General features: G+C 35.0%; 2 protein-coding genes and 1 long non-coding RNA gene across 3 annotated transcripts; 2 read left to right on the top strand and 1 right to left on the bottom strand.

Annotated features, from left to right (window-relative positions):
• The first annotated feature begins 544 nt into the window (after positions 1–544).
• Positions 545–798, top strand: LOC121173464 (uncharacterized). Its single transcript, XR_005888352.1, has 2 exons — positions 545–624; positions 696–798. It is a non-coding gene; the product is annotated as an uncharacterized lncRNA (long non-coding RNA).
• Positions 799–2,619: 1,821 nt separating this feature from the next.
• On the top strand, positions 2,620–9,030 carry LOC100787642 (la protein 1). Its single transcript, XM_041009040.1, has 7 exons — positions 2,620–2,649; positions 3,088–3,236; positions 3,622–3,723; positions 3,810–4,155; positions 4,263–4,410; positions 4,761–4,839; positions 5,445–9,030. Exons 1-7 carry the CDS (start codon positions 2,620–2,622, stop codon positions 5,494–5,496), a joined length of 906 nt encoding a protein of 301 aa, XP_040864974.1. The 3' UTR covers positions 5,497–9,030.
• Positions 9,031–17,286: 8,256 nt separating this feature from the next.
• Positions 17,287–17,910, bottom strand: LOC102662655 (protein MAIN-LIKE 2-like). The gene is made up of 2 exons (XM_006596690.1): positions 17,752–17,910; positions 17,287–17,649 (listed from the first exon to the last, which is right to left on the bottom strand). The coding sequence occupies exons 1-2, from the start codon at positions 17,908–17,910 to the stop codon at positions 17,287–17,289; spliced, it is 522 nt and encodes a 173-aa protein (XP_006596753.1).
• Positions 17,911–22,692: the final 4,782 nt, after the last annotated feature.

The raw sequence follows: 22,692 nt of genomic DNA, 5'->3' as shown, positions 1-22,692 counted from the left end.
TATGGATTATGATAGATGGTCTGGACCTTCAGGCGTACCTAAAGCTTATTTTGATGATTGCTTTGAAACAATTTTAAAGGTATGTCAATTAGTTATATATAACTTTTTATATCTACACCACTTAGAAACCTTATCTTTACTATTTTTCATATATATATATATATATATATATATATATATATTATTTTGCATATGATATTTGATAAATTTGTCTTTTTTTTAGCCTCGATTTTTATTTTAAGATTAATGAAGCTGGTGCAAAACGGTATTGCAAATTGAGTATGGGAAGAAAATGGGTTGAAAATAGGCAAAGCTTATGGAATGAATTCAACGATCCAACCAAAACAAGAGATGAAATCATAAAAAATGTGCCGATAGGCATAGATAAAGATCAATGGGCTCGTTTTGTTCATTATCGTCATAAACCATCCACATTGGTACAATTAGATTATTTTAATTATTGAATTGTTTTTATAGCTAATTATATGATTACTATTACAAGTTGTAAACTTGAAATTGCTTTGCATATAGGAACTTTGTAGGGGAAATAAAGAAATTCGAAGCAAGCAAGTTATTCCACACACTGGTGGATCCAAAGCTAATCCTAGAAGAAGAAATGAGTTGGTAATGACACTAAATGTTAACTTTTACTAATTAAAAAAGTTCAATGTTTACTTACTTTTTATTTATCTTAGTTGTTAGAAACTGGGAAGCTACCAAGTCGTGGACAATTATATATTGAAACTCATAAAAGGAAAGATGGATCATTTGTAAATGAAGCAGCAAAGACTATATCGGTATGTTTTTCTTTAGTAACATTGTTTTCAAGGATTGTGCTTAATGTTAAAACTTTTGTAATTCCTTTTATTACATGTTTGCAGGAACAAATTGAAGTAGGATTGACTCAAAGCATAGTTGATGAATCTGAAGTTTCTCCTCTTGATGTTGTTGGTAGAGTGTTAGGGTTAGAGCACTCTGGGAGAGTGCGATGCATGGGATTAGGAGCTGTTCCTTCTAATACATTCAGGAACACAAGACTTCGAGCTTCTAGTCTGAGCTTTTCTTCATCTGGTGTTGGCTTTCCATCTTCAAACCAATGGCAAGAGAAATACAACAATTTAGAATCAGCTTTTAAGGCCTACATGATAATGAAGGAAGGAAGGATCCCTGAAGAATTAGCTAGTTATTTCACTCCTGATCAAACACATGTAAGTAATTAATATGCATACATCATTATGTATATGTGAGGTATCCTAAAACTTGTTAGTATAATACACAATGTACTCTTAAAACTGTTTTACATATGTCTATAGTTTATTAATTTATTCACGCATATTAGTTAGAAAATATATTTTGTAATTGGTACGTGTGTTTATTAAGCTAATTAATTTACAGTTTTGTAGGTAGATTTTATAGTTAATCAACAATATTAAGGTAGAATTTTATTCATTTTGGCTAGCTCTTAATACTCTTTATCTCAAGTTAGGTCTTTAAGTAAACATACATGACCAAGGTAATAACCATGCATAAGTTTAGAATATTAAAACAATTGTTTAGAATTGATTATTTTTATTGATGGTCATTATGATTTAGTATGTGTGATACACCCTTGTATATAGTATATGTGACTAAGTGTTTTTACTTTTCTTATTTCAGCTAAATGATGCTTCAAGTGTTCCTAATACACCTTTGGATGCAAGAGGATCTTCTGGTGCTAGCAATCCTTAGTTTGCTTATAATGTATTTTGGATTTAAAGTTTAGTACAATACTAATATTACTTTGTTATGAATTTTGTGTCATACTTTGATTTACAATAGAAATTTAAATTATAAATCTTTGAACTATATGTTATTATTTTGGTTATTGAAATATAATTTTTACGCCCTCATTATGAGTTTTTTTATTACATTTTTTTATCGATATCATAAGAAAATGAAAAATTATAATACATGTAGATTATGAAACTAAAATGAGTATACAAAATCATTATATACAAGAAAATAAGGAGAATTAGAAAATCAATTGTAAAACATCTATTGCTAGCATGATTTAAAAAAAAAAACCCCTCTATAGTATAGTTTTAAAACCTCTTTTAATAAACCTCCGCATTTAGCTTAGGTTTAAAACCTCCTACAAAAAACTTCCATATTTAGTGTAGGTATAAAAACCTCTTCCAATAAACCTCCACAGTTAGCGTAGGTTTAAAACCTCCTTTAAAAAACCTCCACAGTTAGCGTAGGTTTAAAACCTCTACAAAAAAAATCTCTGCAAAATGTTCTCAATACCAGAGGTTTTCGAAAACCGCCGCTAATTGCTTGTGGCGAATCTAACTGCGGAGGTTTTTGAAAACCTCCGTAATTTATTTTGCGGAGGGTAAAAACCTCCACTAAACGAAAAAATAACCTCCATTATTTAACAGATTTGTTGTAGTGTGAAACTCCTTCTTCAATGGCTTATTCCCTAGTGGATGGCGCCTCCTCTTCTCCTTTGTCTTCCGCTGCATCTCCATGGTGGAAAATCACCATTAAAGGACCTCATTGAAGCTCAAAGATCCAACCTCCATAGAAGCCACACAAGCAAGCTTCCATCAATTTGAATATGATGTGAAGCTTGAAGACATGGAGACATTCTTTGGTCAATATGCCAAGGTAATATTTTAGGATTGGTGCCATGTTTACTTTACAACATTTTAGCTAGAGAGCATTATAGTAACCTCTCTCTATTGTTGTTGGTTTTGATGCATGTTATGTGACAACTGGCATGAAAACCGTATAAAAGTTCACTTGATCTCTTGATATGAAATTGGAGCACAATCACTATGCTTTTTATAAACAAATGTCTTCAGCATTTAAAGAGATATGAAATTGGAGCACAATTGCTATGCTTCTTATAAACAGGTTGTCTTGATATTTTAAAAATAAAATCTGAAATTTGATTCCACGGATTAATCTTTACATGCTTCAGATTATGTATTAATTTAATGATAAATTTTTTTGTCAGATAGTCCTGGCGGTATGAAGTACTTTTGATGATTTATTTTACTTTTTATGTAACAAAAATGAAAAATTCTTGTTTTTCTGTTTCAGGTTAACAGTGTTCGGTTGCCTCGCCATGTTGGAGACAAAAAGTTCTTTTGTGGCACTGCCCTTGATGAGTTCTCATTAGATGAAGAAAAGGAAAAAGTTTTGAAGCAAAGTCTGGTCTATGCGGGGGCTGAGCTAGAATTAAAGCCAAAGTAAGAATGCTTATAGTGATTTGATAGATTCACTGACCATTGTCCACTTATAATTAAAAAAGTTTATTTTTATTTTTTGTATACTAGAGTAATTTCTAATGTTAGGGAAAGAGAAGGAGGATAATCCAATATTTTCTGTCAAATTCCTATTTAATAAAATTTATATTGCAATAAGATTTGCAATTATTTCAATATTTGTAATAAGAAAAATGCAAATTGATAGTAACTGATTTAAAGCCCGTGGTGCTCTTGGCATTACATTGAAAATTTGAATTTACTGCATTTAGCCTGCAATGTTGGTTTTGTTCTAACATGAGAATTTAGGATATGAGACTGTCTACACATGCATATAGTCTATTATTGTTTATGTTTACATCCAATTTAGGAAGGACTTTGATGCACAAAGAGAAAAGGAATTAGAAGAGCATGAAAATTTTCGGCCACCTGTGGGTTCAGGTCATCAGAATAACACAAATACAGAAGCAAAGTAAGATACTGAATTCTTTTAATCCCCACCCTACCACAAAGTAAAAAAGTTTATCAACTGATTGTCTTTGTATGTGTTTATCGCAGTTACCCTAAGGGCTTACTTATAGCCTTCAAACTAAAGAGCATTTCTGACGAAGTTCCTTCGAGTCAAAATAACATTGATAAACAAGCCAATGGTAGTAATTTTGTCTCCAAAACAGATCAACAAAATCCGTCTGAAATTGCTGCCAAGGACAGTGATCAAAAGATATCAGAAAATGTTGAGAATTATAAAGAAAACAATGGAGTGAGTTTTGGAAAAGAGACACAAGGTGAAGAAAAGAGCAAAGAAACTGATGGAAAAAATTCTGCTGCTGCTCACAAGGACAACAAGGATGTTGTCTCACGTGAGGATTTGAAGTGTGTCTTTGAGAAGTTTGGTACTGTGAAGGTAATTGGGTTTTCCCCCTTTCTCTAGCCTCTTGTTTTTTGTTCAATATTTTAGTTATGTTTGAATTGGTTGAGACTGGTATAAATTCTATATTTTTGCCTGTTCAGTACATTGATTTCAAGATTGGAGAAAAGTCAGGATACATTTGGTTTGAAGAACCTGAAGCTGCTCAGAAAGCTCGTGCTGCTGCTGTTCTTTCTGAAAAGGAGGGCTTAGTTGTGAAGAATTATATTGCTACTCTAGATCCAGTGACTGGTTTGTTTTACATCTAATTTAGTTTCTCAAAACAGTTATTCAAGCTTTTGTTTCATGTGTATTTTTTTGATAAAAACTCACTTCATGTCTTGATCAACAAAATTACTTTCTAACCTAGTTAGTTTTTCCTTCCATTTTCACCAAGAATGATTTGCTCGTCACATGAGCTGGTACAATTTCTCAGTTTCATTTGTTCTCTCCCTTTTTTTTGTTGGGAAACATGGAAGGAGAGGGGCCGAGGGTAGAAAAATTTGAAGAACATTGTTGCAGAGATTAGTACTAAATTGAAATATACTGACACACTAATTTGACGGGTTAATCTAAGAGCTGTTCTTGTGTTATGATTTCAGGTGAGGCTGAGAGAGAATACTGGACCCTGCTTCGTGGTAATCAAGAAAAGATTCGAGGATGTACAAAATACCGGGGAAGGTACGTGGATGCACTCAACCATGTCTTTAGTTTGACTTGAATAAGTCTTTATTGGTTCCTCACCAACTTTTGGCTTAAATAAGATTTTGGTTGGTGAAAATTTGATCGATTTTGTTATAAAAAAATTATTCAGTTTTCTCTGAAAGTTATGTGCTTTTTGGTCCACAACAAGGGACTAAAACTATATCATTTTGTTAAATGCAAGCATTAAAAGCATAACATTTTTATATTTTTGGCTGCACTTTTTATCCCACGTTTTACTATTTTACCTTAAACAAATTAATTTGGTGCATTTTACCCTCCACTTTTAAAACTTGTAAATTTTACCTTCAGTTGTTGAGCTGATATATGGCTTGCTGACATAAGCATAAAAGTTGGGGGTTGGGACTGAATTTTGCCAAAAAGTAAAAAAATAGGGATAAAATTCCCAAAAAGTGAAAAAAAAATTGGGAGTAAAATTCACCAAAAAATGAATTGAAGATTCTATCTCATATTTATTTATTTATTTTGGGGCTGTTGGGTAGGGGCTAGAACTGAAACTAGAATATTGATTATTGATAAATGTAAGTAACGCATTCTCTTTCATTTATTTGAGGGGAGGACAGCATGGTAGAGGGGGAAAATACTCCCGGTCCAGAGAGAATGTATCTGCAGTAGATCGCCCAAACAAAAGTTAGAAAGTCATAACTTTATTTAATGGCTATAGATAACTTCAGAGATCAGTTTTTTGTGTTGCTGAGAGATATATGGTAAAGCTTGCCGTAAATTTTGATCTGTTTATAACTCTGCATCAAGAGTTGCATGATGTAGTTCTCATCAACTTAGTTTTCGAGGTTAGTTGTAACACTAAATTACTACTATTTTGCAGTTTGCCGTATTATAATTTAATGCATACCTTTATTTGAATTTTTTTTGGGGAAGCTGTTTTTAACTGCCCTATGGGATTATCATTTTTTCTTTTGTATTTAACTATTTGAATGAATCTTGAATAATGAGTGATATTTTCTGAGTTAGTTTATTTTGTGTATTTAAAGCTCTGCATACAATCAAAATGTTATTGGGAAAGAATAAATAAGTGCCATTCATTTGGCCCTTAAAAAGATTTTTATTATTTAGTTCGTTGAAGATTTTTTATACAAAATTTATGGTTAATATAGATATTAATTTTTAACTTTGGCCTCCTTTGACATCAGTGCCTAGATCGGTCCCTGAATAGGGGAGTTGCGATTGGCTCCTATAAATGTGAGAAAAGACATTCTTATCTCTTCTTTTCACTTTTTTTTCACCCCACCCAACCCTTCACTACCCCCCCAATTTTGTGTGCCACCACCTCTGGTTAGATCCAAATTTGTTGCACATCATTAGAGTTGACACTACAGAAGAAGGTTCTTCCTTACATTCTCATGGAAGAAGTTCTTTTGCAAGAATGTACGGAAGAAGATTCTTCCGCAGTTGTAACATTAACTATGGAAGAGCCTTCTTTTGTGCATTCCTATGGAAGAATTTCTTCCGCAAGAGTGCATGGAAGAACCTTCTTCCGCAATTGTTATTTTCAACTGCGGAAGAAGGTTCTTCCGTGAGTTAATTTGTTTTTTGGTTTTTTTAATTTTTAGATTATTTTGTATATGCTTATGTTATATTGGTTAATTCTATTTATAATGTATGTCAAACATAAAATACGCAAGATATTATTATATTAGTTGGTTGAAGTATTGATTTTTTCGCCTAAGTTGAAGTATTTTTTGGTAATATGAACTATGTAGTTATAATGTTGAAATTAGGCAATTAAAAGTTGATTTTTTTTTGTTAAATTATTGATGTAGATAAAATATTTGTATTAGGTTGTTAAATCTTGAATTAGTCGATATTCATTGTTTGAAGTAATTATTTAGTCAATTTAGTTAGGTTGTTGTATTGTTCAAATTATTTAGTTGAATGTTGAATTAGGAGATAATTATAGTTTGAATTAAGATGGACGAAGATCAATGGGCGTATGACAATACGATGTCTGAAGAAGTTGATATGAATTTTGAAGATGAACAATATTGTGGTGTGAATGAAGGACATGTTGATTGTTCAAACGCTTTTAATACTTTTCAGGTAATCATGTTGATCAGTTTCAGTCGTTTGGTTTAATGTATGATTTGTGTAAAAATTAATATGTCAGGGTTGCGTTGTAGGTATTTACAACCCGAGACGACGTTTTGTAGTGGGCTCGAACGGTTGCCCATGAAAACGGTTTTGTTATAGTAATTATGAGGTCTGATACATATACTGGTAGTAGAGGAAGAACTTCATTTGTGTTAATTGGGTATGGAAGGAGCGGTCAGTACAAATGTAGGAAGAAAGAATTTTTTAGAAGAGACACAAGCACTAAGAAATGTGGTTGTCCCTTTAAGCTTTGTGGGAAATCAGTACATGGAAAAGAAGGTTGGATGGTGAAGTTGATCTGTGGGATTCACAATCATAAATTGGCGAAGACCTTAGTTGGACATCCATATGCTGGGAGATTGACAAATGATGAGAAGAATATCATTGCTGATATGACAAAGTCGAATGTGAAACCAAGAAACATCCTGCTAACGTTGAAGGAGCACAACGCCAATAGTTACATCACAATGAAATAAATCTACAATGCAAGAAGTGCATATCGTTTTTCAATAAGAGGAGATGACACTCAAATGCAACACTTAATGAGGCTTCTTGAATGTGATCAATACATTCATTGGCATAGATTGAAGGATGAAGTTGTGGTGCATGATTTATTTTGGTGTCACCCATATGCAGTTATATAATGTGTGTCATCTTGTTTTTTTGATAGAAAATGTCTATAAAACAAATTGGTATAGACTCCCATTGCTTGATTTTGTGGGGATGACACCAACAGGGATAACTTTCTTTGCTGGGTTTGCATACCTAGAGGGTGAGCGTGTGAACAATATTGTATGGGCATTGGAACGGTTTCAAGGCCTGTTTTTAAGAAATGATCACCTTCCTGTTGTTATTGTCACAGACAGAGAGCTAGCCCTCATGAATGCACTGAAAATTGTGTTTCCAGAGTGTACAAACTTGTTGTGCAAGTTTCACATAGACAAGAATGTGAAGGCAAAGTATAAATCGCTAATTAGTCAAAAAAATGTCTGAGAGTACGTAATGGATAGTTGGGGTACTCTGGTAGATTGTCCTTCGGAGCAGCAGTTCCCTGAGCACCTTCAAAAGTTTCAAGTAACGTGTTTCCCGTGGTCAATGTTCGATGACTATGTATGTGAGACATAGATTGTCCCACACAAGGAGAAATTTATCACGACCTGGATGAAAAAGGTGATGCACCTAGGCAACACAACAAAAAATAGGTATTTAAATGTTTTATTATTTTAGTCAAGTTTCTTTTGATGATTGTTAGGAACGTAATTGTTATTAATTTGTCTTGTTTGTTGTGTGTTTTAAATGTAAGGTTGAATCTTCTCATTGGGATATGAAAAAGGTATTACAAAATAGTCTTGGAGACCTCTGTAGTGTTTGGAATGTCATGAACAATATGATGACGCTGCAGCATACTCAAATTAAAGCATCATTCGAAACAAGTACGTATGTCGTTGGACATGTATATAAAAAAACCTTATACAAAAGGCTTCTGGGAATAGTTTTAAGGTACACTTTAAATGAAATTGCGTATGAGTTTGAGCATGTACGCTATTTTGGAAACAATCCATCTTCTTGTAGTTGTGTCTTGAGAACCACACTAAGTCTTCCTTGTGCATGTGAGATACAAAGGTATGATGGTGGCAACATCCCACTCGATGCAGTCCATATGTACTAAAGAGACTTAGTTTTTCAGACCATGGGTTATGTGAGGTCAAAGTCAACATCAAGGAAGAGATTGATAGAATATATAAAAGATTTGAGGAACTTGATGTCTGCGGCAAAGTTACTTTCAAGAGTAAACCTCGAGAATTCACGTATCTTGATGAGAACTCTATGTGTCATCCTCCGTCAAAGGTTAACACCAAAGGTGCACCAAAGAATCTGATGAAAAGAAGCCAAAGATCGACAAAGTGTGATCCGCCATATTGGGAGTATGTTGATTTATCATTCAGTTCAAAACAACAACACTTCAGTCAGACGTATTGCACCATCTTTTGAACCACCGATGTGACATCCTAGAATTTCTACCCGAAATTTTGTAAGTGCTACATTTAAATAATTAGATATATATATATATATATATATATATATATATATATATATATATATATATATATATATATATTCTTGGTAGAAGTATGTACATTGGGGGAGAAATACGCGGGTTAGACTAATTAACGAAGAGTAATCCATAACTGAACAGTTATAGATTAATTCTCAATTAATTAGTCTAAAAATTATCGTTTTGCGTTCAACTTAAAATTTAACAAAACCAACCTCTGAACCACGCTCAGGGTCTCATTCTGCGCATTTTGATATATATATATATATTGCCTACTTTCGAAAACGGCCTCGATGGGTGCAGAGAAGCGCGAGGAACTGGAACCAGAGAGGTGACACGCAAACCGAGGCAGGAATTCAGCATCCAAAAAGGTTCAATTTTTCTTCCTTATGGTTGAGTATGATGTCAAATCAAAGGAAAAAGGCGGGCCCTTTTGCTCCACTTAAAATGGGACATGTGGCAATTGCTTTTAGAAAAGAAAATGAAAAAGAAAAGAAAATCATTTTTTTTATAAAAAGCCCAACTCTTCTCTCTCTTCCTTCAGAAATTTCAGAAGCTTCTTCCTCTCTTCCATGTTGCTTTTCTTCCTTCTTCTTCTCCACCATTGTTGCCTCCATTGAAGCTCCAAATTCCTCTTCCTTTCTACCCCAAATTGCAAGGAAAAGCCATTTTCGGAGTCTTGGAGCATACCTCTACTTCGTGGGGCTTTAAATTTCAGGTAAGGGTGGACTTCTTCTCACTTGAAATTTGTGGGTGTTGGGTTTTTGGGAGCTATAATGGGTAGTTCTACTAGGTTATTGCCTTAGGGTAGTTGTTTGTGAAGGAATTTGTTGAAATCATGCTAAACTTGACATGTTTGATGTAAATAAAACTACCCATGCTGATTTAGGGTTTAATAATGATGCTTTGTGATATATGTATGTTTTAAATGTTGATAGAAAACTGGTAGAGAGGATGGGGAGAGTTAACTTAGGGTTAAATGTGAGAATGGTAGTATTGTAGGTGGAAATGTGTGAGATTTTGAGGGTTAGAAAAGCCACATTTGGGGTTAGTGTTAATTGGAGTCTAAAGTGAGTTGATCCTAGTTTAGAATGTCAATTAGGACTTGTAGGAAAGCTTGGGCATAGCAAATGAGAAAAATGAGTGACAAATGTGAAAAAAAGGAGCCATTTCTAGGGTAAATTGGGTGTTGAGAGGTCAAATTTTGAATAGGTGGAGATTTCACCTTAAAACCAGTTTGAGCAAGTCTAAATCAATGTTATAGACTTGATGAAGATAAGAGTTAACCCCTAAATTACCCAATTTTAATTTTCACCTTTCAAACCTTGAGAATTCACTAAAATTGATGGGTTTTGAATACCTATATTTTGATTTACCTTGGTTTGATGTTTGTCTTTGTTTTGAACATGATGTAGACATGGTTTAGGACTTGTAGGATCCAATTTGAGTGAAATTGGATACAAGCAAGCTAGAATTCAAAATCTGCTACATTATGCAGAAAAATGTTGTTAAATTGTGCAGCAAATTTTGCCTATTATGCAGAAAAATGGTTGTGCATTGCTAGTCACGGGAAAGGTAGTACATCTCGTGTTCTAGCAGATCACAACGGTCAAAATTTAGATTTCTGTATTAGGAACCTCCAAAAACAATTTCAAGGTGATCCAATGGTTAACGAATCGAAACGAAGAGAATGTTACTGGGGCATGTGAGTAGGAAAAACTGTGGAATTTGAATGAGTTTTGGGCAGAGTTTTCTGCCTCTACTCTGTTTTCTTGGTTTAGGGTAGTTTCATGACAAATGAAATTGAATTGTTTGGATATGGTGAAACCTTGGAGGGGTTGATGGGGACCCGGTGCCGAGAGGAACGAGGATAACGGCTACGTAGGAGTGCGTGAGCTCAAATTAAAGGTGGGCAACTGGGGATGGTGTGCTTATGCCTGACCTGTGGAAATGGGAGAGTTGATTTGCGCCATTGCCCGATTGCCACCTAGTACCACATATGACGGGTGCCCCATAATCCAATAAGCTTGATGTGAGAAAGCGTGGAAGAGTCAGTCTTCCTACTTTTGTTTGTTGACCATAGAGTGGTACCTGGAGATATGTCGCGGGGGTCAAGAGACCTTGGGGACGTCAGGTGGGGTGCTATTGCCCAAAACCAAGCTTGGCCAATCCCGACCTAACCCGGGCATAGTCAGTCAGTGAGAACCTGCGATGTACCTAAGCAGGCGAGCTCCTGGCAGTCAACCAATAAAAGAACAAAGTCCACGAAGCAAGGAGGCTTGTGTGGCGGCTGGCCAACTATGTATCTAGGTGGTATATGAAAATTAGCTACATGTAATCGTTTACTATTCGTGGGTAATTAGCTTACTTGTAATCGCTAAGTAGCTTCTGGTAATCGATTACCAATTGTGTGTAATCGATTACATAGTATTATAGGGCACTGGTAATCGATTACCAGTTGTGTGTAATCGATTACATAGTGCTACCTGCTACTGGTAATCGATTACCATTTATGTGTAATCAATTACACAGTGTAACTTTTAGATTCTGATGTGCAAAGGCTGTGTAATTCATTTTTGGGCACTGGTAATCGATTACATACTCTGGTAATCGATTACCAGAGAGGAAATCCCTTGAAAAAGACATTCTGACTATGTGTAGCCGTTATGGGACGCATTGTATTGTTACTTGTGTAGGTAGATTTCTTGTGAAAGAGTCTACCCTCTTTCTTTTATCTCTTGTAGATCGCGATGGCAGCGCAGTTGATCCATGATCGTGTTGTGATGGAGTGCCTGGAGGGTGTTTGGGAGACCCTCGAAGGCAATGAGAGGTGCCGATTCCGTGGCACAATTCGACTCACTGCTACTTCATTAGTACATCCAGAGGAACCCGCATGCACACTTCAACAGCCTGTGGAGTGAATACTACCTACACCTACTCCATATCGACTAGTTGAGCCGGCTCAAGTGATAGAGGTGTCATCCTCTGAAGAAGATCTTGAAGAGGATCCAGAGGAATTACCTCTTGAACCTGCTATGGACGCCCTTGACTTACCTATGAATGATGAAGACCCGCTCCCTGATGTTGATTCCCTAGAGGATATTATGTCAGCATCTGAGGCAGACTCTACAGAGGAGAGTGGCCCTGGAGGGACAGCGAATAGTGATGACTCTTCATCGTAGCAGACGGCTCCTTAGACTAGGTGTACATACTTTTTGTGGGTGGGTGTATCTAGTTCAGACTGCTAGGTTTACTCTTTTGATTTTTGGGTGGGTAGACCTATTGTATAGAAATTTTGATGATTGTATATATTGTGGCTGAAGCCACCATAGTTGTTACCTTTGCTCTGGATGTCACTATGTTATTTTGCAAACTCCCATATTTTGGACAGTTTTAGATGATAAAAACAATTATGTTTGATCTTGTTATTTGAAAAGGAAATGTTAATAAATTTTATTTGAAAAGAGTTTACCGACCGCATCTTATATCTTTCACGTGACGACCTAAAATGATGGCTAGTATATTTTTAAAAGAGAAAAATAGTTTGGAGGTTATGAGTGATCAGAGAGAAATGAATCTGAATAGAGTTGTGAACTGGTCATTCAGGACTCTATAATGATAATTTTCCTTCTGAATTTAATTACCATGAAATGAATAACAGTGCAAAAAAAAAAAGAGAGAGAAGAGGAAAAAAAAAATCCCATGGTTTTTGCTATTTAATTTATTACTATTAAACCAGTCATTATTTAGGGACACCACAACCGAAGCTAGCAAGGATGATCCCGATGTTGGATCAATTTGCGCCATTTATACATGGTTTCATTGAAGACATTGTTGATGTGAAAGCGGATGGTAACTATGAATATTAGTCAGTTGTCGCTTTGTTAGGTATGGGAGAAGAATGTTGGGCACTAATGCGCAACGAATTGATTAAAGAACTTGGCAAATGGTCGCAAAATTACATAAAAATCTTTGGTGGCACAGAGAGATTTGACCAGTTGAGGTTGTCCCTACACGTGGATGGGTTATCCAAGGTATGTTGTTTATGCTTCTTTTTTTATAAATAATGTTTACGTGACTGACACATGTATGTTTTTGTGATTTAGATTAGTGTGGACAAGTTGATGGATATAACGGAGATAAGATATGTCATTGCATCAAGATATAATGTAATCCTTGTATTGTTGTCACGACAACAAAGCTACACATTTTTTCCTCTCAGAAGTCAACCACCGCTCGATTCTTCTATGCACCACATGATATGCGTCGGTCATGTGTTTGGAAATCATTTTGTTCAGGTCCATTGAAAATTCATTTACTCAAATATTTTCAATTATTCAATAACTTGGCTTGTTTGTTTAACTTATTATTGTTATTTCACTTACAACAAGTTTATCTCAAAGATCGTTGTCCCTTATCACCTATGGCATTGTTGTGGTCAAGCAATTCATATCCTCAGGCAAAACAATGACCAACTGCATACGTAGGTAGAATGCAGCAGTACTTAAGTCTAATGGCAATTAAAACAACGTATGTAGACCTAAACAAACACTGAAGCTGCAACATTTATGTATCTGTATTTATGATTGAATTTGTCTTGATGTAACATGTCAGTATTGAAATACTAATGAATTGTTGCGTGAACAAATCGATGAGCTGGTCCATTTAAAAGCAATGTCGTGCTTGTCATGCATCAGTGTCGTAACTCACAAAGTGTTGCATGATGTGACTCGACATTCATTGATGTGACAGGACAAGTAATGATGTGATACGACAATGACTAACGTGACATGACATGACTATGAATGATTTGACTTGACATTGATTGACGTGACAACAATTACTAATGTGACACGACATCGAATGACGTGACGTGTCTGTAAAAAGTGAAGCCACGCACTTGCATGCCATGTATATAAATGAGACATGGCCAGGCGCCCATCTGTCGCACATCAAGTGGTATTCACGTTTTGTAAAAAAAAAAAAAATTCGACAACCAATGACTTTCTTAGGAGAAACTTCCTTTCAGATGATTGTCAACTCAAGGTTGGCCTTCATTTTTCCAAATTGATCCGTTATTCACAAGGAGTGTGGGGTTTATTTTCAAAGTTCAACTCCAGTGTCATGCGAGTACCAAACATGTGTGATTATTCAACTCTTAAAAGCATAATACACAACATCCTTCAGTTAAACGACAATCAAGTTGTGGATGAAATTCATTACCGGCAACCACTCGAAGAAACAGGTAACAAAATTCAATTCCAATGTATGCAATTGAAAGATGACATGGATGTGAACACAATGTTAATGTCTAATGATCGATTTTCATGTGTTGGATCGATTGAGTTGTTATACACCGTTGGTAGAACACCAGATGGAATTTTAAACTTACTTGAATGCACTATGACCTCTATTCATGATGCGGTTCTGTATTACAACGGAAGGTGAAACATGCCATGCCAAAACAACTTTGTAGGTTACGCGTTCACAGGAAAAAATCCCCAAAAATTTGATATTCCAAAAGGATGTACCATATATGAACTGAAGGATTTGGTCAAACAAGTAGCACCTAAAGGGAATCCTCCTCATGGGATTCATGAATCTCAACTTGTAAGGCGTTTGTTTTTTCGACAACCTACTCATTTGGAGTATTCTGACAAACTTTTAAAGTTTAAAATTATTGAGCTGAAATCTGACGACGACGTGCTGAAGGTGTTGGTAGAGTCCAATTATTGGAAACAATTTGTGCCAATAGAGTTATGGAAAATGAGGACGAGGTGGTTACGTCGTTGCAGGATTGAATGCTAGTTTTATTTTGCAGTGTTTCATGCGAATTATATTTGTGTCTACCATGTTCAATTGAATGGAATGTGTTAGTGTGTAAACAACTCTTTGTCGCTTTGTTTACGATTATTGTTGTTTGTAAGTGACCCATTCCTTATGTGTATTGTATATGAAAAATGGATGCTTAATGTCGTTGGTACTAATTAATTGTTTTTCTAACTTTTATGACTAATTATAATATATTCAGAATTATGTAAAATTGTTAAAGTATGTTATTATTATAGTAATTGAATAATAAATTTATATAATTACTTTTTATTTTTAAAAATAAATAACTAATAATTTAATTTTAGTTTGAAATCTTATGAAATTATTTTTCCTTAAAGATAAAAATGATATAAATAATTTAAATAATTTCATAAAGAAATATTTTACCGATTAATCTTTATATTATAAGCTCGTTAGAAACACATAAATAATTATATATTAATAATAATGATTCAAACTCAAGATGTCTCACTCCCTTCTTTCTTTCTTAATCATCAAATTAATGTTATAACTCTTACTTTTATTCTATTTATAATACTTGAATTGAAAATGTTAATTAAGAAAATTCAAGCTTTCATTTTTGTAATTTAAACAACAGGCATAACATAATCACTTATTTTACTAAAAATTAAATGATAAACCCTTTTAATCTTTTTTATATATAACTTAATGCATTGGTTTGTTTGCCAAATTTTGTTTTTTTAGTTATTATTTTATCTCAAATTGACGTAAAATGTCGGGGAAGTGATTTTCTTGATTTCACGCTTTTCCTTTTAATTTCTTAAGAAATTAAATCATTTTTTTGTTGGATAATTCAAAAGTAATAAATAATTTGTGTTAATAAAAAATGGAGTAAAAAAATTATATTTTAATTAGTATAAAATATTTCTAAATAACTTATTTATTTATTTTCACTCTCTTTTCCATTATCCCAAATGGGTAAAAAGAATTTTTTTTCATTTCTTTCATTTTATTTCTAATTATTCGAATATTATTTTTTTTACTATATTTTCATCTATTTTTATTCTTTGATTTTTTTCTCTATTTTGAACTCATAATCTACATTAACTTAAAGAAAGTAACTGTTCTTCAAAAATTTTGGAAAAAAAATTCACATGTAATTTTTTTTAATAAATTACAAATTTCTATCTCCCTAGATGAAATAATATTATTTTTTAGTTTCTCCAAAGCGACAGAAAATTACCTTGTTTCATTATTTTATCTTCTCTATTTTATATATTGAAAAATTTAAATTTCAAAGAATGCTCTAAGTATATGTGTCTTATCACATATATAAAGGAATACTAAAATTAAAACCTTAAATACAATAAAAATGTATATCCTATTCTATGCGCCGTCTTTGTCGTGACCTAAGACTTCCATCTGCGGCGTTACCTCTAGCGATCCTGAGGCAACGAGCCATGATGTCATATAACTCAGTGCCTTCAGTGACCATCTTGAGGTTGATGACCAGCTCCAAATCCTCAACGATCACTTGACATCCTTGGCAGTCAACCTCTCAGTCAAAATAACAAAGTATCAGATTTTTTAAAAATTTAAATTATGAAAAACTACACAATTTTAACTTACCACTGAATGCATAGGGAGATCGAAAACTACACAGATCTCCCCCGCGGGCACTAGATGGTCTGAAAAGTGCAGCCACCGGTCATCTATATCAGGACCCGTCAACGAATCACGAACAGGCGGTAGAGGGACGGTCTGAATGTACCCGAACTGTCGAAGCACCCACTCTGGTCGAACATAGACAACTATCTGACCCCATATGAGTTGGCCCGTGTAGAATGAGATCAGGTCGAAGCCCTTAACTCCCCGGTGCTCTGCATAGGGCATCCAATAGGCGTCCGTGACAGTCAGGGCTTCTATACGTACCCGGTATGGGGCTCCCTTGATCCCTGTCATATGAGCCTTACTTGTAAGCCACCTGGAGGCACGTGGGCTAGCCTCAACATAAGCATCATCAACGACGCACTGATGCACCATCGGAAAGTACTCGCATATCTAGCATTACAAACACGAAGTCAGCATCAATAAAAAAAACATGTATTTTGTCCTAGTTCAATTTAAATTATAAGTAACACAATATTTACCTGAAATAATGTCATGTAACCGGCCATCTGTCGTGTAGGGGTCTGCGACGCTTCATTCAGATGGTCGTACAAGTGCACCAATGTTGTCGCTCCCCAAGAGAATCCCCCTGCCTGTGCCAGGTCCCTGAAAGCCTCCAGGTGCATGACATGAACATGTGTTGCACTCTTGTTAGCGAAAAGAGTGCAACCGACCAAGTGGAGGAGATACGCGTGGGCTGCTACAACCCAACGTCTGGCCCGACACCTGCTCTGGTACACATCCCGGAGCCAGGACAACCAAACATGAGCCCCAAATGCCTAACGGGTCTCAGCTCTAGCCTCCTCGAGGCTGACCTCAAGCAGCTCCGTTAACAGCATGACCATATCGGAAGTAACCAGCGGCTCAAAGGTATGTAGTGCGCTAGTGATAGGAAGGTGTAGGAGTGACGCCACGTCATCCAGAGTGATCGTCATCTCTCCTATTGGCAAGTGTAAGGTTCTGGTCTCCCTATGCCACCTCTTGACGAAGGAGGATATAAGTCCAAGATCAGTGGTGATTACCGAACACCTAATCAATGGACTCAATCCGGTGGCCGCAATCATGCCTTCTATCTCAGGCGCTGGTCTTCCAAATTTATCTACTTTTCTACCGTGAGAGACCAACTTCTGCTTAGGTCGTTCCTAAATTGAATAACACATAACAGTTTATAAAAATGTTTATATAAAAAACAATCCAACTATAAATAATTATCATATAATTACTTAACGTCAAAATGTAAGTACCTCTCCACTCCAGATGCTATGTGCCACGTGCTCGGCAAAACCAATCAAAACCAATGGGTCGCGTAGCCCACCAAGAAATCCCTCATCAACAGCAGGTGAACCCTCACTACCATCAGTAGCCACTCCCTCTGCGTCCACAGCATCGACAATGCCAGTCATCTTTGGAGTAGCATCAGACACATGAGGAACATCCCATTCAACTGAGGCACATTCTCAGGTGTCTGAGTAACGTCCTCAGTCACATGAGGAAAATGAACTCGTTGCCTACATACTGAAGCAATAGGCCTATGTTGAGGAACTTCAGGTTGATGTGCATCTTGACTCATGTCTCTGCCTCTACCAGTTCCTAAGGCACGACCTAAGCCTCGTGTTCTAACCATGATTTGAAATCCTGAAGAACATTTACTTTTTTTTGGTAAAATTAAGTATTAAAATAATTGGTAACAAAGCTTTGTCATTACTAATTTGTTCAAATACAACTTTTGTATGTTTCTTACTAATTTTGTCAAATTATGTTTTGTATGTTTCTTGGACATGATCTTGTCATGCGAAATTTGAACATGATCTTCTCATGATATGTGTGACATTGTCACTTGTTGGAAGGGGTTGAGTGGTCCCCTAAGTGTTACTGCATGATATGTGTGACATTGTCATTTGAAATTTGTGTGACATTATCATGTGAAATTATTTAGTCATGATATGTGTGACATTATGCTTGATTAGGAGGGACATGTGGAATGAAGAGATGCCATTCTCTTCCTAATGAAAATTGAGATACCATCATTTCGTTTATAATGTTTTGGTGTTTTCAATCATCTATATTCAAAAATGGGTATACTGGTTTTGAATCATTCTCTTCCTAATCAAGAATTTAGCATATGACCAAACTAAATTAAATACAGATTGTTTGATATCGATGGGAGTTTGTTTTCAAAAAGAATGTCATCAATCTACTTATATTGATGAGATTCAGATGTGACATGGAAGAAAAGAAAGATGAAGAAGATAACATCTTTAATGAAGGTGAAACTGAGGTTACCATGGCTCATGCAAAGAAACTAGTGCAAAGTGGGGTGCTTCCTTCTGATATTGGAATTATTACTCCATATGCTGCTCAGGTATGAAATTGTTCTATGTGAAGTGTGAACCTTTATTATAAATGTTCTTTAGGCACAAGCTTTGTATTTTAGTAGTTTTATGAAGGATAGCAATATGGTAAATGTTTTTCCTAACTCCTACTTACTAGTATGGTATGCTGTTTTACTCAAGATGTTGAAAAACAAGGAGTTGAGTGGTATTATTTTCATAATAGTCCTAATCTTTCTCTTCTCTTCATCGCAAGCGACAACATAACTAAATATAGTCTATCCTATGAAAGCATCAAAGTTGGACTCAAACTGCAAAGGAAGCGAGCATGGTCTTAGCATACACGGCAACAACATGTGACCTTGGGTTGTTCTTGGCAATGTTATTGGCTTCACGGAGAATGGTGCCACCAATGTCACAATCGTGACTAAAGAACATAGGCAGTCAACTATCAACTTGAGTCCAATGAGTTGGAGAGGTAGTGGTTGAGGTCAACAATGGTGTCGAAGAAGGAAGTGCACTTTTTTGTCCCCGGAAAGGATATAATGAGTTGGAGAGGTAGTGGTTGAGGTCAACAATGGTGTCGAAGAAGGAGGTAGTGTTTTTTGTCTCCTTACAAGAAACCTAAACTATTATTAGAAAAAAGATAGAAATCCAAAATAAATACTAGTTGGTCTCTTTTGTCCCCGGAAAGGATATAAAAATAAGCTAAAGTGGCTTTTGCATAGGCATTGCGAATGTAATGAATCAAAAGGTGTCAATAGCATGAAACATCTATACATTGAATTGAAGGTGTCAATATAATTTTTTTTCTTTTGTTTTCTTCTAAATTGTAGTGTTTAAAAATTGGCTGAGAGTAGACATTTCATGGCAAATGAGCTAGTGGAAAGTTGAGTATATGCTCCAATACCTATTTACTATAGATAAATAATAGTTTTATGCTGCATTTATATAGAAGTGGAAGCAAAAAGTGTGAAAAAGGATTGCCATCTGGCAAAAAGGATTGCCTTATGATTTGTATAAACAAGTGAATGATAGTGTTAGAGATCAGAATTGGGGGTTCTCTTCTTCTATTTTGGTTGGTTATGCTTATGACTTGTTATGATGATGATGATGATGATGATGATGGTGGTGGTGGTGATTCTTTGGTACATTTGTTGTTCAGAGTTTATTTGCTAGTAATGTACTACTATAGGGTAGAGTTTTTAAGTTATCTTTTTTGGTTTTAGATCTTGCCTACTATATGGAATGCTTGCTGGAGTGATGAGAATAGGCGTGAGAAAGCAGTGGAGGAAGCCTTGGAAGCATTGAAAATCCTGCAGGAAGCACTGAAAGACAAGAAATTCTTTGGAGGAGACAACATAGGATTGGTAGACATTGCTGCCAATTTCATTGGGTATTGGGTTCCCATATTGCAAGACATTGCAAGGTTGGAGTTGCTCACCATTGAGAAATTCCCTAGTTATATAAATCGAGTCAAGAGTTTATCAATCACCCTGTGATCAACGAGGGCCTGCCTCCTACAAATGAATTGTTTGCTTTCTTCAAAGTTCCTGCTAAAAAGTAGAACCGTTTTAAAGGTAGGATTCCTAAAAAGTTAGCATGATTTTGTTGGGAAATAATGATAATCTTGTTGTGAGTAAATGATTATTTTGTTTTAAATTTAATTGACTATGGTATTGGTTGAGGGTATTGGCTATTTTAATAGACAATAAGTTCCCAAAACATTCTCTTAATAGACAATCATTTCATAATTTGATGTGAACTTTGTGTAGTGTTTTACAGCTTCATTATGTTTTTGTCCCATTGAGTCTATTTTTTATATTCCCTCAAATAAAAATTTATATTTTTTAGTCCTTCAAATTAAACAATTTTTTTAGTCCTCCTCTTAAACAATACCAATACAACAGGAATAATCTAAGCAATATAAGCAAAATTATGTTTTCACAAGTAACAAAATACCAATACCAATACCACAGGAACAATCTAAGCAATATAAGCAAAATTATGTTTTCACAAGTTACAAAATACCAATACCATGAAGCATTTCTAAACAATATAAGCAATATAAATTTAGATATAATCATGTATAAGTCTAACAAAAACATATAAGCAATATAAATTTTTAAAAAAAATTGAAAATCAGATTGCAGAAAAGGAAAACCTTCATACGGAAGAAGGTTCTTCTGCAAGAAGGAAAACCTTCTTACGGAAGAAGGTTCTTCCACATGATCTTTCGGAAGAACTTCTTCCGACAGATTATACGGAAGAAGCTTCTTCCGTATGAAAGGTTACTTACTTACAGAAGAAGGTTCTTCCGTATGTTATTACAGAAAAAGTTCTTCTGACAGATCATACGAAAGAACCTTCTTCTGTATGAGTAAATCCTGTGAAGTCACTTCATACGGAAGAAGCTTCTTCCATACCAATTTTTTTTTCTACGAAAGAACATTCTTCCGTAAGAAGCATTTTCACAAATTTTACCCATACGGAAGAATGCTTCCTCTCCTCCCATGGCTTCTCAAAAAAACGAAGTCTTCTACCCTAATTCCATTTTCCCTAAACTACATCACTAATGACACTACAAGAGGAAGTGAAGTAGGATGAACTAACCTTGACAGTGGAAGAACCCGGCAAAGCCACCAAGCGCGAAGGAAGAAGGAGAAGAACGCACAGAGGAAAAAGAAGACACGCGCGAAGGAAGTTCAGAAAACGCGGAAGAAGTGATGACGAGGGAGCCTTTTGCTTTTTTAAAATTTATTAAAAGGGCATTTTGGCCCATTCGTATAATTGATGGGTGCACCAGCAATATTGTTGGGTGCACCTAGCAACACCCATCATTCCTTCTCACTTAAGACTAATTAGCTACTATTTTAACTAATTTATCCTTTTAATTAAACAATCTTATTATTAGTATTATTATTAATTGTGGGAAGTTATACTAATTGTAATGACTTGCCTTTGTCACATAACTATCAAAACTAAGGATTTGATTTTATTTAATTTCAAAACTCCTTCATTAGTTTTTGTTGTTGAAAATGTTGTATGAACATCTTGCAATTCCTAAAACAATAAATTAAACTCAACTAGAGATATAAATCATGCCTTTCTAAAAGACTAAAATATAATGCTTAGTGGCGCTTCATCTTTTTAAAGGAAGATAAATCTTGATTACACAAAATTCTTAAAAATATACAAAAGACAAATCTAAGCTGGTCACCTCTCTACACAAATCAAACAAAATAAAAGGAGATGAGATCACAACTTTAGTCTCGTGTTCACTCTATCTACCATGTCTCTAAGAGAAAAATCCACCTAAATGCCATTTTCTCCCTCATTTGTCAAGTTCAAGATTGTAGCCACAACCACATGTGTCACACACAAGGGAAAACTCACCAAAATAAAATATACATATACAAATAAACCAAAATCAATTTATGGAGAAAGGGAGAAAACTAGCTTTCACATACTTCGAAAATACTTTCCAAACTAGTCAAAAAATTCAATTCATATAGAAGACATCTTCTATTGCTCATCAATAAACACCAATAGGCAACAACTTCAAAGATCATTCATCTCAATTTATATATGTATATCAAGAGAGAGAGAGAGAGATGAAGATATCTTATATGACAATGAGATGATTATTTGAATCGTATAACCAAACATGAACGATCAAGATTTAAAGTCATGTGACTTTTTAACTAGTCACATGACATTTAGTCTTGATCCTTCATGTATGATTATAAGGTCCATTTAATCTTCTTACTCTCATAAAAGATATTTTTCTCTCACATGATATATCATCTGTATTATGTGTTATGATTATGTATTGTGTGTCATAAGACATAAATC

Source organism: Glycine max, chromosome 14, assembly GCF_000004515.6.
Source record: "Glycine max cultivar Williams 82 chromosome 14, Glycine_max_v4.0, whole genome shotgun sequence".
Classification (NCBI taxonomy): domain Eukaryota; kingdom Viridiplantae; phylum Streptophyta; class Magnoliopsida; order Fabales; family Fabaceae; genus Glycine; species Glycine max.
Note: the sequence above shows the minus strand (reverse complement) of the source record. Positions and strands in the feature narration are given on the sequence as shown.